This window comes from Cannabis sativa, chromosome 8 (genome assembly GCF_029168945.1).
Source record: "Cannabis sativa cultivar Pink pepper isolate KNU-18-1 chromosome 8, ASM2916894v1, whole genome shotgun sequence".
Lineage (NCBI taxonomy): Eukaryota > Viridiplantae > Streptophyta > Magnoliopsida > Rosales > Cannabaceae > Cannabis > Cannabis sativa.
This window is the reverse complement of record NC_083608.1, coordinates 29,024,533-29,043,497: the sequence shown is the minus strand read 5'-3', so window position 1 is coordinate 29,043,497 and position 18,965 is coordinate 29,024,533. Positions and strand designations below refer to the sequence as shown.

Here is an 18,965-nt window from a genome sequence, read left to right as displayed (position 1 = left end):
AAGGGCAAATTGGGAGAGAAGTTGGAGTTCTGTGATGACTGTGTTTATGGCAAATGCTGCAAGCTGAAATTCTCACCAGGAAAACGCACAACAAAAGGAAAATTGGATTACATACATTCTGATCTTTGGGGGGCTTCCAGAACAAAAACACTTGGGGGTGCAAGCTACTTCATGAGTATAATTGATGACTATACTAGGAAAGTTTGGGTTTTCTTACTCAAAACTAAGAATGAGGCCTTTAACACTTTTGTCACATGGAAAAGACTCATTGAAAACCAAACTGGGAGGAAAATAAAGAAACTTAGGATAGATAATGGACTAGAGTTATGTTCTGATGAGTTCACTAGGTTTTGTCAATTAGAAGGAATTGATAGACACAAAATAGTTGTAAAGAATCCATAACAAAATGGACTTGCGCTGAAAGGATGAATAGGACTCTACTGGAAAGAGTGAGGTGCATGCTCAAAGGTGCTGCACTTGACAAGAAATTCTGGGGTGAGGCATTGAAAACTGCATGCTACTTGATAAATAGGTGTCCTTCAACAGCTCTAAAGTTCAAAACACCTCAAGAATACTGGACTGGACATGTCCCTACTGTTGAACACCTCAAGGTGTTTGGTTGCACAGCCTTTGCACATACCAGACAAGACAAACTAGAGCCAAGGGCTCTCAAGTGTTTGTTCCTTGGTTACCCTGAAGGGGTAAAAGGATACAAACTGTGGTGCTTAGAAGATGGGCATAGAAAGTGTATAATTAGTAGAGATGTTGTTTTCAAAGAGCATGAAATGGCTATGAAAACAAATCTTACTAACAACAGAGAAACTGACAAGGAGACAACTGATCTAGAAATGCTAAATGTCAGAGAAGAAACTAATGGTTCTGATCAGGTGGATACTCAAGAGCACTCATACTCAGAGATTGATGAGCATGCAACTGAGGAAGAAAGCTTGCCAGATGATTCACAAGAATACCTACTGGTTAGAGACAGAGAAAGAAGACAAATCAAACCACCAGAGAGATTTTGCTTTGCTGACTGCACAACTTTTGCTCTTGCATCAGCAGAAGAGATTGACACTACAGTCCCTAGTACATATCAGGAAGCAATCAACTCAAGAAATAAAAGGAAATGGCTTGCTGCAATTAATGAAGAAATGAGTTCTCTACACAAGAACAAGACTTAGAAAACTGTGACAAGATCACCAGGGCAGAAATTGATAGGCTGCAAATGGATTTTTAGGGAAAAGGAAGGACTACCAGGTGAAGAAATCAGATTTAAAGCTAGGCTAGTTGCAGCGGGATTCAATCAAAGAGAAGGTGTTGATTTCAATGACATTTTCTCTCCTGTGGTTAGACAAACATCTATAAGGATCATGATGACTAAAGTGGCCAAGTTTAACCTAGAAATGGATCAAATGGATGTGAAGAAAGCATTCATACATGGGAAACTTGAAGAACAAATATACATAAAAGAACCAGATGGATTCAAAAGTAACAAACCAAACCAGGTATGTCTTCTACAGAAATCTCTTTATGGTCTCAAACAAGCTCCAAGGCAATGGAACTTGAGATTTCATGAATTTATGATGAGCATTGGGTATAACAGAAGCAACTGTGATCCATGTGTATATTACAACAATGAACCAATCTGGTTACTGTTGTATGTGGATGACATACTGATAATTGGTGAGAAGAGACAGGCTATTGACAAGTTAAAGCAAAATCTAAGTGCTGAATTTGAAATGAAGGATCTTGGTGAAGCTAAGAGAATACTTGGGATTGACAGCAAAAGAACTAGACCTGAAAGACTTTCATTATCTCAAAAGGGTTACATTCAGAAATTGATAGACAAGTTCTGTATGAATGAGGCCAAGTCTGTTAGCACTCCACTAGCTCAGCATTTCAAGCTAACTCAAAACCAGTCACCTAAAACAGAGGAAGAAAAGATATACATGGATTCCATGCCCGATGCCTCTTGTGTTGGAAGCCTCATGTACTGCATGGTGTGCACTAGGCCTGACTTAGCCTATGCACTCATCATGGTCAGTAGATTCATAGCAGACCCTGGCAAGGAACACTGGTCTGCTGTGAAATGGATACTTAGAAACCTGAAGGGGTCTATGGACATTGGACTTGTCTATAATAACAAATTCCAAGATGGAATTGAAGTGAATGGATATGTTGACTCTGATTATGCAGGAAGTATAGATACAAGAAGGTCCATAACCGGTTATGCATTCACAGTCCTAGGTGGATGTATCAGTTGGAAATCCAATCTGCAAAAGGTTGTAGCTCTGTCATCAACTGAAGCAAAGTACATGGCAGCCACTGAGGCTATTAAGGAAGCAATTTGGCTCAAGGGATTCACAAATGAACTAGGGTTCAAATCAGAAAACATAACAGTGCACTGTGATAATCAGAGTGCACTACATTTGATGAAGAATGCTATGTTTCATGAGAGATCAAAACACATAGATATCAAGCTTCACTTCATAAGGGATCATTACTGAACAAGAGATTAGTGTGAAGAAGATTGGAACAAAAGAGAACCCCGGATATGATGACAAAGTATGTAAGTTTAGCTAAGTTTAGGCTTTGCCTAGACTTGCTAAACATCCTCAATTGCTAAGTAAGGATTCAAGGTTAGTTCAACCCTTATCTTCATTCATTTTCTTCTATTAATGACCAAGGTGGATAATTGATATGTTTGGCCACTAATAGAAGAATATTCATCTTTGGACAAGGACATTTAACTTCCCTAACTGCTTTACCTAACTGTCAGTTATGACAGTTAGGATCGGGTCCTGAAACAAAGGCTATAAATAGCCAACTGCTGAAGCATTCCAGCAGCAATGCTTTGGGAAATATTTGAGAGCTAGATTAGTGTATGATAAAGAGAGTTTTGGTGAGATGAGTTGTTGTGTAATTGAAGCTTTGCTTCATGAGTGAATGTGTCAAAGAACACTTTGTAAACAACTTGTAATCTTCTCTTCTAGCATCAATAAAGACAAAGCCATTGGGGGTACATTCGTAGGAGTAGGCAAGTGATTCTTAATCACTTGTTCGAACCTGTAAATTCATTGTGTTTGATTTCTTTCTTTTACTTCTATTGCTTTTAATTGATTAACTATTCTTGCTCAACTCTGGTTTTTTTTTTTTGCGGTTCTCATTCGGTTTTTAATTGCATTTAGTTCACAGCTGCATTGTTTAATTTCAATTGTTTATTTATGTTCTTGATCAAATTCTTTGTATTGTGTTGTTTGCGAGGTGATTGATCATGCATTGATCACGTCACCATGTTTCTAGATTATGAATCATGTATATATAAATATATATTTTAAATGATCTTTGTTTATTGATTATTATTAATTACTAGTGGTGTCAAAAATTATCTTAAAAATATCTTTTAAATGATTAACGATATTTTATGATAATTATTAAATTAAATATTATAAAATCCAATAATTAATTACACTTTTAACAATATAATTTATTATCTTAGTGCTGTTTTAGCATTTTTCTTAATTTAACCATAGAGGATCGTACTCGACAAAAAGGTATTGAGTGATCAGGCAATTCGATCAGTCCATGGTTCTAATTCTTTTGAGAACCACAAATCTTGTCCCCCTATAAATCATACATTTGTTGTTGGGTCTTCACGTACGTGTTTTCCAATAACGCACTAGAACTGATCAAATATAATGTAATTACAAACAAAGAAAAAAAAAAACAATAAGACCCAATATACATATCTGACCAATTTCTACTAACATAGAATAATCAATTCACTTTTTAATAAAATCAATTTTTGCCCCTTTGGTTTCTTTCAATTTTATTTAGACTTGACGATTGACACGTAGTGGTTTTTTGTTTTTTTCAAAAAGATAAAAATAATCACGAGATTAAGAAAAGCAGTAAGTAATTGAATGTAGTTAGGCAATGTTTTCACAAATATTACAAGTAATTATTGTCATTTCTTTTAAACATTTGCAATGAAATTAGCGTGCATGGAATCAACAAAAAATTGGATCGGCATGCCATGTGATTGTGGGGTCCAGAAACTTGAAGTCCAATTCTTTTTTAATTATCTCCACATCAATATTTACACAAACAAAGCACAAAGCTAGCTAAGTACACAGTAAAGCAGCTGCAATTTTTTGTGGACAGTACATATTTATATATCTATATTTATATACATGAAATTACAAACAACAAATGAGAAATTCAAAGATTGATTAACAAAAAAATATTAGAGTTTTTAATAAATATGATCGTATGTGCTGCATGCATAATACTATTATAACCACACTTATTCAACATTGAAGTTAAAGTTTAAGTCCTGTTAAGGTAATTAAATAAAAAGGAAAACATCAAATAATAAATAACAAATATGAAAGTAATAAAATATTCTGGTGGCTAATTAAGTAGAGTTCTTTGAAGACATAATTTAACTAAAATTTTCTTGTAATAAGATGTTAATTTTTTTAAGGGGAATACCATATGGATGTTTGTACGTCACTGATTATTTATTGATCTACTATTATAGCTAGAATTTAATGAACAATAATAAACGTTTTTAAAGAGTAAAGAGTACATAATGATATCGTTAAAGGAAGGGAAGGTATAAGATTGAGGAAGAAAGTAAAAAATGAGGTTATTCGAAATGGCAAGAGGGTCCCATCACCATTCTTATATCGACACGTACATGGCCCTAAATGACAGGAATGTATAGGACTAGACTTGTCGTACTAAATCATTTTGTAGTAAATGAGTTTTAAAATAATCTTATCAGAACTAAAAAAGATTTATAATAAAAGATCAAAGGAAACTTTTTTATTAATGTGATCTTACGTGATGATTTAGTCAGAAAAACTGAGATTAATTACTAATAGTATAACTATATATATGACATCTCTTTATATATCAGCAACTATCAATAGGACACATTTCATTACATAAAAAAATCCTATACCAATAGGACAAAACAGAATTTAGTAACTTTGTTTTTCCTTCTACTCTCTCTCTCTCTCTTCTCAAAATAAAATTATCTATTATACATAAATATATGCGTTGGTTAGGGTAAAAGTACGGCTGGGATAAGTAAAAGAGGATTGGAAACTTTACCCTAAAGAGGAGGAAGAAGAAGGAAGAAGGGGGAATATATAAGGAACTATATTTTATATATATAGTAGTTTTGCAGTAGAAGATTGGTGGTGTTAATTAATATATATATTTCATACTTAATTTGGAAATATATATACTATTTTTTATTTTGAAAGAACTATATAATATATATTTTATATATGGGAAGAGGAAAGGTGGAACTGAAGAGGATTGAAAACAAGATAAATCGACAAGTGACCTTTGCTAAAAGAAGGAATGGGTTGCTTAAGAAGGCTTATGAGCTCTCCGTTTTATGTGATGCTGAAGTCGCTCTTATCATTTTCTCAGCTCGAGGCAAGCTCTATGAGTTTTGCAGCGGTCCTAGGTATTGATATTTACATATCTATACATTCATTTTTTAAAAAAAATATATATCTTCTGGTTTTTCAATCTTTGTGCTCCCCGCGGAGATAAGTTTTCTTATAAGTGATTCTACGTTTTAGGAATTAATCTGTTCGATCTGAAGATAAGAACTTCTCTCAGTTCCCAATTTTGTCATCCATCGTATATCAACTCAGATGATTTTGTTTTTCTTCCATCTTTCCCAATTATATATATATATAGATAAATTAATTCTAGTCAAGAGAGGAAAGACAACATATATAATTTTTAAGACAGCTTTGAACATGTGGTTTTTCCACCAAGCTAGGTTGAGAAATTACATATAAAATATTGGTTGTCGATTGCGAAGAACTACCTTTATATTTTTAAAATTTCATTTATATTGATGTTTAAATCGAGATCAGAAGAATATATTCGTTCCAAAGACAAAAAAGAAAATATTACCCATTTGGCCCTAAAACTTCAAAACATATTTTTCCTACTCCACCATTTATATAATTTCACTTTCATTATCATGATCATGATTTTTGACAAGTGACCCATATCTTCATATGAATCTCTCTCTTCTACTTTGGCATACGGTATTCCGAATTTGAGTGTGCTCAGCAATTTCATTATAGATATATATATAATAGCAGCCGATTTACTAAAAAAACAGATATATATATATATACATATATATATATCAACATGCACAATATCTTATTAGTTATCAAATCAATAAGTATGCATCTGTACCAAGAATATATGCTAATATATATACATATACATAGTTTGGAAGAATGAAATTTTGTGATGTAATTGACATGCTGAAAATAAAAACTGCTCAATAATTGAACTGCTTGACCATGGTTATTTTTTTTTTTCTTTAGAATAATTAGTTACAATTCGTAGTGAACATGGAGTTTATGTGATGATCATTTTACCATTTTGTGTATATAATTAAATCTGATTGGCTAATTAAAAACTAATCGTACGTTAAACGATATCTACTTTAGAAGAATTGGACCGAATAAGAAATTGAATTCTATTAATTAGTTATTAGATGGTATAATGATAAATGATTTCTTAATGCCAATATAATTAATTTGATTACTCTTTTGACTTTGTACATCAAGGGGATTTATTGTTTTGTCTATATAATGTATTAGTTCAAATTACCATCATCACATTTCATTTGTTATTCTCATAGGAATAAATATGATTAGTAAATCTACTCAACAATATATTATATACATGTACTTAATTATATACATCAGGTTGTTAAAGTCGTGATGACTTTTGACTTTATGGTTATATATACTATATATATTTCAATTTCTTAGATAGTACGTACTAAATTGTGTTTCAATCGTAAGCATATAGGCATAACAATATAATAACTAAAAGCTTAATTACTTGCATTGGTTTAGAAGTATAACAAATTAAGCAGTCATGACAGTATCTATAATTAACTGAACCATTCAATATATATATATATATACTACTTAAATGTAAGTGTTCTGAGTATATACGGACAAGAGTTAACATAGATATTACTTCGACTATTAGGTCAATTATCCGAGCGTAATATACTGAGAATAATACTAGTTTCATTTTGTTAACTTTGAGTTGAAAGTTTTAACTTCGAGTAGTCAATTTTCAGGGATTTATATTTGATCAAATATTTATTAGGTACTTGTTCAGCGACATATATATATATAATATATGTATATTTTTATATAGTATATATACAGTACAGTCGTTTGTCATCGCTTTTTGTATCAGACATGACAGTAGTGTGGGAAGAAATACTTGTATTATTGTTTGTTTTTAAACTATATGTGTATGTTTTTTTTTTTTTTTTTGATTAGTTTTTCATCATAATAATTAATCGAGACATTTTTGTTTATTCAAGCATCACCAAGACGCTTGAGAGGTATGACAGATGCAGCTATGGAGCACAGGAAGGAAAACTGGCTGGAAACGACACAGAGGTACGCCGTACCATTATACTTGAAGTGATATATCACTATCGTTAATTAATAACTAGTTTATACGTAGAAAGAAACAAAAGAACAGAAAAATGCTTCTCGACCATGGGGGTACTATTAATTAAATTTATCAGTAATGGCATATAAATATGTGATCGACATTTTCTCTCATAAAGAGGAGGTACAAATTCTAATTTCCGTCCCAATAAAAAAAATTAATGTAATGTATATAGGTATGTATTAATTTTTGGCATATAATATATGTTAAACTCCATGAAAGACCTCATTATCTTTATTGATATATATACAGAGCATCTATCAAGAGTATCTCAAGCTGAAAGCAAAAGTTGAGGTTCTTAGACGAACGCAGAGGTATGTTATTCAACACTTATTAAATAAACTCATTATATATATGTATATAAAAGAAAGTATGGAGCTTCGATTTTAGTATCAATACACGCTTGTTTGGTGTTTGGATTTTTCTAAACAAAAAATTTGCCAGCGAAAAAGAAAACTGAGAAATTTCATGTAATTTTCTCTTTTTCTAATAATACATATGCTTGCAAAATTAGCTTTTTAACATTTAATTATTTAAATCTGGTATTTCTTTTTTTAAGTTTGAAAAAAAAAAAAGATATTTCTATTTTTTTTTTTAAATCACCAAAAATTCCTGTGTTTGATCTATATATCTATATAAAAATATATATAATAAGCACTGAGTATAACGCCATTTTTGTTCAGGAATCTTCTCGGGGAGGATTTAGAGCATTTGGGACTAAAGGAGATTCAACAGCTTGAGCAAAAACTTGACTCGTCATTGAAGCAAATCAGGTCAACTAAGGTACATAGCATGAAGCTCCAACTTTTTCATTTTTTATTTTGAAAGAAGCTTAAAGCTCCAGCTTATTGATTACAATAATTGGAATTTAGAATTATATATAGATATCTATGGACTTATGGAGTGAGAGGGGAGAGCGGGTGAAATTCAACTTATTGTTTATAATTAACATATATTTCTATAATTTTTTTTTGCTGGAAATATATTTATATAATAAAGTATATAATAAAATGGAGAACGACGGAAAATATAACTATATATAATTTCAATATTCAATTTTTTCTATACGGTTAGCATATAATTGTATAGATATATTGACTCATGTCTAATTAATTATAATATGCTAGGACCTTGTAAAATTAGTGACTGCAATCCTGTTAAATTTTGCATCTAATTAAAAAACATTAAGTGGATTAATTATTGTCAAGTGGATTTGCATCTAATTAAAAAACTTTATTTAATGCAATCCTGTTAAATTTAGTAAAATAGATAATGAACGAATTAAACAAATGAGTGAGAACAGATTGCGTTTGCATGTTTCGTTTAGATGGGCTTCCCCCACTAGAAAACTATATGTGTACCTTTAGTGCATTCTTTTCAGTTTTGCCTCATGAAAAAATATAAATTTAATTTTGTTTAATAATATAACAGTGTCCAATATAATTATTTAAAACTATTAAAGGAGCTAAATTGAGTTTATTTAATCTGTTTGTTACACACGTAGGCCGGCAACTATTCTAAATTTCTCCTAAATAGTAAAAATTAGAATTTACCAAAACATATCTATTAATTAGGAGTTCAATCAATAAAGAATTTTCAAAATATATTCCATATTATTTGTTATTGAGAGGCTTTATCAGTAAAGTATTATGTTGAAGCATTCGAAGAAACGAATACATCGATGTAATATAGGAATGTTGATATTGTAACCGTTATATGGACATGTATAATACGTTATTTGGTTTCCATATTTTATTTACGTTATTGGGTTTAATTAGTATATTTTAAATTTATAATTATTATCAAAATAAAACTGTTAATATTTTATAAGGTGTCACCTTATTTATGGTGATGGTCGTATGTTGGGCATTACTGGTGAATAGTAATATTCTTATTATTTTCAATGAAAGTAGTCATTGAATAAAATAATAAAAAAAAACATTCTTAGTTAAAACGATGATGCCATAATGTTAAATACAATTTACTGGTTATTTCTGCAATTTACTAATAAGTGTACATATACATTAGTACATTACATATGTACCTACCATGGCTATATAGGACAACCAGCTTTTCCCTTCATCAGAATTAATTCTGTCATATATAAAATTTGAACGGATTCATGCATCTTGCATATATATACAATACTGTACAAAGTAACAAATCATAAAAAACCTGTTAACCAATTCTGCTGACCAGTACTTGTAATAAATATTCTGCCACACGAGCATTATTTGACGCAACAAACGAAATTTACATTCATTGATTTTGGCATACTATTTAAACTTCCCATGTTCATTTTTAAATTAGCATCATACTATTCTAATATAAATGAATATTTTTTTAAAAAATTATATATATTTATTTATTTTTGAGATAATATGTTTTGAAAATATCACTTTTTATTATAGGATGATATTTATAGTATAGAGCAATGATCAATTGAAATGTTTCATATATTTGACTAAAAGATTTAATTTTTGATAGGAAGGGTACTAGTACTGCAGGTCAACTTAACTAATTTATGTATATATGATGCAACAGCGAGGCCGTACGCTTGTTTTACATTCAGATTTCTTTATAAAATGAAGTACGTACGGATAATAAAGCTATAGTTATTAATTATACTAAAAGGTGTAATACTTGACCATAAACCATATATCTTTTAAGAAATTTTAGAAAAGACTAACACTATGTTTGGTAGGAGGGAGAGTTGGGTAGATGGAGAAGAGAAGAGGAGAGAGATGGGAGGAGACAACAAATTCACTTGTTTGGCAAGAGAGATTGGGGGAGGGGAGGGGAGGGAAGGAATATAGTTAGATGGAGAGTAAATCCTTCTAAATCCTTAATTTAAAATTTTTACATAAATGTAAGAATTCACACATTCCTCATTAATTATTTAAAATTACAAATATACTTTCAAAATATATTATTAAAAAATTACAAATAATATAATAATTTTATAAATAAATACTCTTCATCTTTCTATCATTTCCCTTCCACCAAACACCTTAAAACATTACTGCTCTCCTCTCCCTCCTTTTTATTCTACATCCTCTCTACCAACTCTCCATCCTCCGTATTCTCCATCTTTCCTATATTTTATTTCTTATCACAATAAATGTTTCCATCTTAATTAATCTAAACAAATCACGATTGCTATTACATATAGTGGTGCTCAATAATATTTTATAATATTATTAAATTAAATTATATTAGATTTAATACTAATTGTACCAAATGACATATTAAAGCTTAAATATTATTAGGCAAGAATTTCTTTTGGCATTTTTTATTTAGTAATTAGCTAGTTTGAAAAAGCGTGCCTAAGTGTAGTAACTTCAAATTGATCTACCTAATAAATTCTCAAATCTTATATTACCCTAAAAACTAAGTTGTTCTTACCTAAATAGTTTGTAAAACTAGTAACAAACTACCTACAGAATAGGTTGATGTTGAAACAAATATATGTTTATTCTTAACAACTTAAATTTTTGGCATATATAAATTATATTTTTAGTTACTTCGGAAAGTAAATAATAATGAAAATCTACGAAGTAAATGTGTCACAATGAAAGTATATACATCTATACATTATAGGTACTTCGATTTAGTTATTAACATGAGCAAACAATTATAGGAAAATTAAATAAAATTATTTATTTGGATTATTTCTAACTTTTTTTATAGAAATAAAAATTATATAAAATATTCTTATTTATTTCAGATTGTAAAAACAAATATTGTAGATATATGTATATACATATATAGATGAGACTTGGGAGATATATATATAATCTATATCTACTCATCATTCTAAACCAATATAAATATGTTCAACTTTTAACAAATACATAAACCAAAATTTAATTAATTAATTGGAACAAAAACAATCTTTACAAAGTTAGTCCGAAAAATTACCAAGCATGCCATAAATACTGCAGGCAGGGGTACTGGTGGCAGTAATTTATGAACAGTAAACATTCTAACAAATTAACTGTTATAAAGTCATCCAAATAGAACTACATATACATTAAATGTAAAATACGTACAGACCTTTTATTGAATGGTGCTATTGTTTGTCGAAGTAATGATTTTCTGATTCATAAAAAAAAAATGTAAAATACGTTAATATGGATTTTTCTTTCAATGATTTTATTGCAGACACAGCATATGATTGATGAGCTTTCTCTTCTTCGGGGGAAGGTACTTATCTCTTTCTTATATATATGTAATAATGTGTGTTAATAATATGTGCGATCAAATTATTATTATTATACATATAAATAATGTTAGTTAGTTTTGGAAAGAGTATTATATATATGTAGGTGCTTATGTAAGCATATCGAAGTCCTTGGTCAATTAATTAATTTTTTCTAATCAAGGAGACTCATTATTATGGTTTAATCAATTTGTAGGAAGAGACATTGCTTGAAGAAAACAATGAATTGAAAAAGAAGGTATATTTCAATTCTCAGACCTCGCTATAAGCCTATAAGATATAGCTATATATAACAATGAGAGAGCTATAGAAACTAGAAAGAGAGAAAGAAAGAGTTGTGAATAAATTGGCTCATCGCCAAGCTAACTAAGAAGCCTATTATCGAAAATATATCTATAACTATTTTATGAACCTTGAAACTACAAGATTAATATGTTTGAAATTTTTTAAAATTGGGATAAATGTAAGTATATATGTATATAAATGAACCAGCAACCAGAAACTGGCAGGAACATGAAATGATAATCAGGAGAGATCAGAGAGATTAACAAATACTTCCTTAAATATTATGTAGCTATTCGTAACCTTACTTAGTTATTTCTGTAGTACATTTGTAAGTGAACTCATTTCAACATTCTTCTTTTGCAGTACCATGCAATGCATCTTTGGCTTTATTTTATTTATTTTTTTTAGTGACCGTTGCAGTCGCGTGTGACCTTCTTTTATTGAACTTATATAAAAATTACTGTATATTCTTATATTTGTAGTGTTCCTCAAAAGAGTCGCCTATATTGCATATGTATATTTATATATATATATATATCTACATATATATGAGCGTGCAGCCACTTTAGCTTTCGGGCTGTTTACCAAAAGGAGACTAAATACCAATGCTTGACAATTATATTTATATATATATAGGTACTTGATCTAAAAACAAAAAATAATAAATATTATACATACATAATTCATAAGCTATTTGATCTATACATATACCAACTGTAATATTATATATATGGATAGATATACATATAAATATTGGGTTTACGTTTGTTTTCCCATTCGTTCAACACTTAGAGAAGTCTACAATATTAGTTGTTGGGTCATTCACTCTGATTCCTTGTAATTTTTCATATTGTTGAGCAGTTGGAGAAAATTTGTGGTTTGATTCCTGAGCAGGAAAGTGAAAATGGGGACCAAAATGTTGGATGTACCCACCATCCAACTCAGCCAGTGGAACTCAGTTTTGAGCATTTGCGATGCAATAATAATAGTGGCTACAATAATATTAATACAAATAATACTACTTCTACTATTGCATTGCAGATCGGGTACTTACCTATATCATATTCTCTCTCGTCTTTATAAATATATTTATATACAATCTATTTATCTAATTTATTTCCTTTTAATTTTTTTTTCATCGATATATATAGCTACGGTGGTACTGTTAATTCAGGAATAAGAGGCCAAGAAAATATGGGTGCAGCCCATTCAATGCAAAATTTGATGGCTTGTAATTCAGTGGACCGCGGATGTTTTGATCTCTAAAAGCCCTATACCTACTAGTATCAATTTTACACTTTGTCTTGTTTTTTTGTTCCTTGTCTCCTTACTATAATGTTTTGTTCTTAAAAGGGGAGGCGACAAATAAACTGTTTCTAGTTTGTGTACTATATAGCTATCTTCTGCTATTGGAACTATATATATTAAAAAAAATTCTATGAATAGTCAAATTATATTTATATATATTGCTCTCTAGTTAGTTAGACATGTATTATTCATGATAATACTTTACAGTACATGTCTAAATATCATTTAAAATCGTTAACTTTTATAAATAATAAACCATTTGGAACTCTACTTTTTACTCTTGAGTTCCTGGAAGTGGACTTTTTACACATGCGATTAGGTTCAGTGAGAAATTCACTACCAAACATGTTTACTACAACCAATTCGCACCTTCAGATACGAAGGAGATATCTATATAGTATGATAATAAATCAAATACATCTATTATAAACCATCAAACCAATCTCAATTCCTCCTTATAATGTTTCTTGGCATTACACAAGTAACTCACTTCTTAACTAACCATTTCGTCTGCTACAGTAGTTGTTGCATGTTAACATCATTTGAATTCTAAATTTTATCATTTCTAACATACCAAATTTAATACACTATAAAGCTGCCACAGCAGTAGAGAAAACTTGTTTCTTAAACTTGCTTTGTCTTGATCTTTCAAAGTAGACCTTCTAAAGAGCCTGTTTCTGCATTCCAATCCAGCCACCTCTTCACCTAGGAAAGACAGTTGATCGTAACAGAACAATCAAAAAATAAATGGTCCTTTGTTTCAGCTGCAGTGTTGCAGAGTATATACATTAGATCATCTATTATTTTGAACTTATATAATCTCTCTCATTTTTAATTTATTTTGGATGGCCAACCAAAGCACAAAGCTAGGCTTTGGAATGTTTATACTACACCATACCTCTTTACTCCAATGGAAGTGTTCTTGAGATGGATTCAGCATTTTATAACCAACTGCAATGTAGTATCTTTCCCCAGAAAATTGTACTGGGTACCTACAATCTGCCTTACTCTGTCTTTGGCTTCAACAATCTTTTTATAATACCAGCTATTGTTGGATGGAGCATTGTAACCCCACCAATTAGTTTGCTTGATATATACACTGTGTATTCATTTGATCCATAGATTGTCCTTCTTATTGGTTATTGACAACACATGCTTTATGATAGATGCTATGTTCCAGTCTGATATGTTCAAAAATCCCAAGCCTTCTGCTTTTTTTGATTTGCAAAGTGTGTCCCAAGCTACATTTCCTAAACCATCCATGTGACTCTACCCTTTCCAAAGAAAGCATCTGCAAACATTCGTACTAGGATTTAAAAAGTTCCAAACTCAATTTCTAACTCAAAATCTCCTCAAATTCAACAAGTAAACACAAAACCTAGTTCTATAACTACCCAAGAAAAATTCTATATGGTCAAAATCTCCGTAACTATTTTAAATCATAGAATCACTACATAAAATTAATCGTATTCAACTTAAAATGAAACAAATCCTTACCTTAAGCTCTCCCTCTTCAATAATTTTCTATCCCGCTACTACCGGAGCTTGAATCGCTAGGTTTTAAGTTGAAAATCAAAAAAAATGAATAGAGAGGGATAAGGTTTTCGTCGAACCGATGATTTCATCTTCGTTTTTCAATTTATGTTTTAAAACATATATATGGAGATAAAAGTTAATAATAATAATATATAATATAATATTAATAATAATGTTCATAAAATGTTTATTATTAATAGTTATCTTATGATTTCTTAACCACTAAAAAATCTTTAATTTTAGTCTATTTGACCAACTCTAAGTACCCTAAAATATCCCGATATATCTAAAATTAACTTATTCTATAATCCCATCAATATTTCTACCAAAACTATTGTTACATTTTTATTCTCCAATCGGGTATCCAGGGTTGCCAAACTTGAAAATATTTTATCTCACCAATATCTTATATTTTAGTCACATATTTCAAATAAATCTTCGTAACTATTAAAATATGCTTATTTATCCACTTTCGGATCTTCAGGGTCGTCGAACTTGAAAATCTTTTTATTTCACAAATAACTTACATTATATGGATATATTTCAAATAAATCTTCATAATTAATAAATTATATATACTTATTTATCTACTTATTGAAAAAAATAAAGACTTGCTGAAATAAATTAGTAGGATCATAATCCCACTAATTGTCTTATTTACTTATAATGTATAATAAATCATTAATAATTCTTTTTTAGGCCTATCGGAATATTAGAGTCAGATTCATGGCTCCCATTTTCATTTTGGGATTATTATCAATATCTGTTAAGTCGGGGCCCTTTTCCCACTAGGCAAGCTCTTTAGTGGCACGTGTGTTCGTCTAAAATTTGAGATAATAATGTCTTTACCATACCATATAGGGTAAGATTGTGATGAATGATTGTTTAGAAAAAGAATTATTTAACTAATTAAAATAATTTTATGTTTAACAAATACGAAATAGTTCAATCTATGAATTATTTATTTATCAATTAAACAATAATTTTTTGAGTATTCAAAAATTAGTCTAAAATCTATTAGGGCATGTCTCTAGTACATAACAGATAACACCATGTTGCTACTAGTAAAGCACGACCCTACATTGGCATAATTGATGTAATTTAATTCTATATTTTTTTTATTGCAGTACTGTTCATTGTTATTATAGTGATTCTCGATATGTTTTGTAGGTAGAGATATTGAATTATTTACAATAGTAGTAAAACTAAGTTTAAATTGCCATGCTACACATGATTTTTTTTTTCTTTTTTGTATATACATTTGTAAAAGTAATTCTCTTGAACATTGTACTTTTTGTAATGTAAAATATATTTCAAATTTTTGAAAAAACTTAGGACATTCACTATTACTATAATAAATACTTTCATGCAAAGAAAAAGTTAGGAATTAAAGGGCTCTTGTATAAATTTGGGAAAGTTGGTGTACCATAGACTTGTACGCACCTAAATTATGCACCAAATTAAATATTACTTAAAAAAAATGTGTCCTATCTAAAATAAATATAATTTGTCGCAAAACAACTAGGGTTGTACTATATTAATTAAATTAAGTGGTCATATATGATTCATCTTAGGGCATGCTAAACCAAAGCATACATAAAACTGGAAACATAAGGACGAAAGGGTATGGGGGTCGTCTAGAGATGGGCTATAAAGGAAGCACATGGGGGATGGAATGGAGAAAGAAAGGTAGTTATAACAGCTGGGTGGGTCATAGTTATATATGTATTTATATGGTCTGCCTAGTGCCTATTCGCTCATAATTATTTTACCAGTACAGTACTACTTCTACAAAAAAAGGCATTTTTAGTTTTGGTCTAAATTGTCCTTTCATTTCGAAAACCAAGTGTATTTGGGAAATAAGCATTCCAACATTAGTTTTTATATATATATAAATATATATTTATATATATTTTGGTATTTTTTTCATTCTTATATATATATTTTTACAGAAATATTAAATTTTGAGTAAAAGTTTACATTTATACTGTCACATAGCTAAAGTTATAACTTATAATCGTTTTGACTTTTGTTTTTGTCTTTTATACTGTAAATATCGCAAATAAAAAACGAGGCATCAATCTTCCACACAATGGAAAGAACTACCATAGCAATACCCGAACAACCGAACAACCGAAAAACAACCATTAATTTCGGCCAGATGAAGTAAACGTATTAAAACCATTAATACTGGAGCTGTCATGTTGTTTCTAATATTATTTTTGAGTTGTTCCACTGCTGTTTCGTATGTTCAGTAAATGTTGCTTTCAAATTACACAAGTTTAACAAACCACAGAATATTTATTTGAGGTAACCAGAATGAAAGAATCATAGACAGTAGACCTCAAAGAGAGAACCTGCACGTGCAACAGGTTACTTCACAAACTCTGTTAGATTACTACACCAAGAAAAATTTGCTAGCAACTTATGACGGAACAATGTACCAAATAGAACACCAAAGTGAGTGGGATATACCAGAAAATGCGAAAGATGTGATAGTCTTACTTCCCATTGAAAGGGTAAAATCTTGAAGACAAAAAAAAAAAAAGGATGAATGTTGGCTGGAAAATTTATAGCCCTTGATTTAATCCAATGACTCAAATTAACTCTTGAAAACTACACTATAATTAATATATTTTTTTATTTATAATTAATCTTGAATATTATTAATTGTGTTTTCAACTAACGAACTCCAAACCTAATATTTTTATTTTATTTTATTTCTATTTAAAATTTAATTATAATTATATATATTTTTTATTTCAAATTTACGTAAAAAAATATTTTAATTAAATTTATTTTTAAAACAATAATTATACTTATAAAAATTATAATATATTAAACTTATAATAATTTTATAATAATCACTCTTAAAATAATTAAAATGTCATGAGTTCAATACTTTAAAAGTAATATTTTCTTTTCTTTTCTTTACTTATATTTAATTTAAGATTTCAATTAATTTAATAGTTTTAAAATTCTATCATATTATATTAATTAATTTTATTTTTCAAGATTATAATGTTCAATGTATTTAAAATTTTTAGATATAAAATTAATTATTTACATCAATTACATCATTTATAAAATCATGCCTGAACTAGTAAATAATATACATTCATTCCTAGTATGCTTATTCTTCAACTTAGTTCAAGGTAAATCTTCAATGTATTTAAAATTTTTAGATATTGAATTATTTATTTATTTTAATTACACTATCTATATAAAGCATGCATGAACTAGTTAGTAGTGCACATTTTTATCATAATTATATTTTTTTCTCAATAATCAAAAAAATATATTTTTTTGGATCACAACATCAATAACATTAGCAAGGTATGTATTTTTTTATTCATATATGTATATAATATTATTGTATCATTATTATTTTTTTTATTTTGTGTACAACTTATTTTTCTTTTGATTTTTCTATTTTTTAGATGTCTTCTAATGAAGATTGGATGGCTGCACCAAAAACGCACAGTTTTATCTCTCCTGTCTCGTGGTACCAAACATGTCTTCTGGGTACAAATTACTGAAGGCAGAAGGCTTTACGATAGCAGAACCAAGATATGTCATGGAAGGACATATCCAGGTGGGATTGGCCCACTTCTCCTTTGCTGAGGGTCCCACTGATAGGTCTGCGGTGCTGACCTGGAGTCCACGTGTCCAATACCAAAAACGTGAATAATAGTTACAATTTGGTTCGCACGTCATCAAGGCCGAAATTTGGGATAACAATTATATTGTGCAATTATTATATTTTATTGTATACAAAAATTATAAAATTTTAAAAACCAAAGTGTATTAGAGGTTTCCATAATAATAAGTTTAATTAATATACTATCATAAAAATTTAAAATAGTTTACTTCTCTATACAATCTTAATGTATCGACGAGTAGGGCTGAGTATCGGTCGGTTTTTTTACAAATAAAAATCCGAATTTCAGTTTTCGGTTTGGATTGGTTCAATCCAAAAACTGACCGACCAATCCAGAAACATCCTTAAAATCGACCAATGTGAATTGCGGTTTGGTTGGTTCAAACCGCCAAAACCGATTTTTTTTTTTTGTAAAATATA

At 29.6% G+C, this 18,965-nt stretch overlaps 1 protein-coding gene across 3 annotated transcripts; it reads left to right on the top strand.

Annotated features, from left to right (window-relative positions):
• Positions 1 to 4,809: 4,809 nt before the first annotated feature.
• On the top strand, positions 4,810 to 13,504 carry LOC133030224 (MADS-box protein CMB1-like). 3 transcript variants are annotated; one of them, XM_061102704.1, is made up of 8 exons: positions 4,810 to 5,485; positions 7,400 to 7,478; positions 7,786 to 7,847; positions 8,217 to 8,316; positions 11,698 to 11,739; positions 11,952 to 11,993; positions 12,902 to 13,086; positions 13,192 to 13,504. In XM_061102704.1, the coding sequence occupies exons 1-8, from the start codon at positions 5,301 to 5,303 to the stop codon at positions 13,304 to 13,306; spliced, it is 810 nt and encodes a 269-aa protein (XP_060958687.1). In that variant the 5' UTR covers positions 4,810 to 5,300; the 3' UTR covers positions 13,307 to 13,504. The 3 variants fall into 3 exon arrangements, with proteins under 3 accessions (XP_060958687.1, XP_060958688.1, XP_060958689.1); XM_061102705.1 differs by having other exon boundaries at positions 4,931 to 5,485; positions 12,935 to 13,086; XM_061102706.1 differs by lacking the exon at positions 11,952 to 11,993 and having other exon boundaries at positions 4,932 to 5,485.
• Positions 13,505 to 18,965: the final 5,461 nt, after the last annotated feature.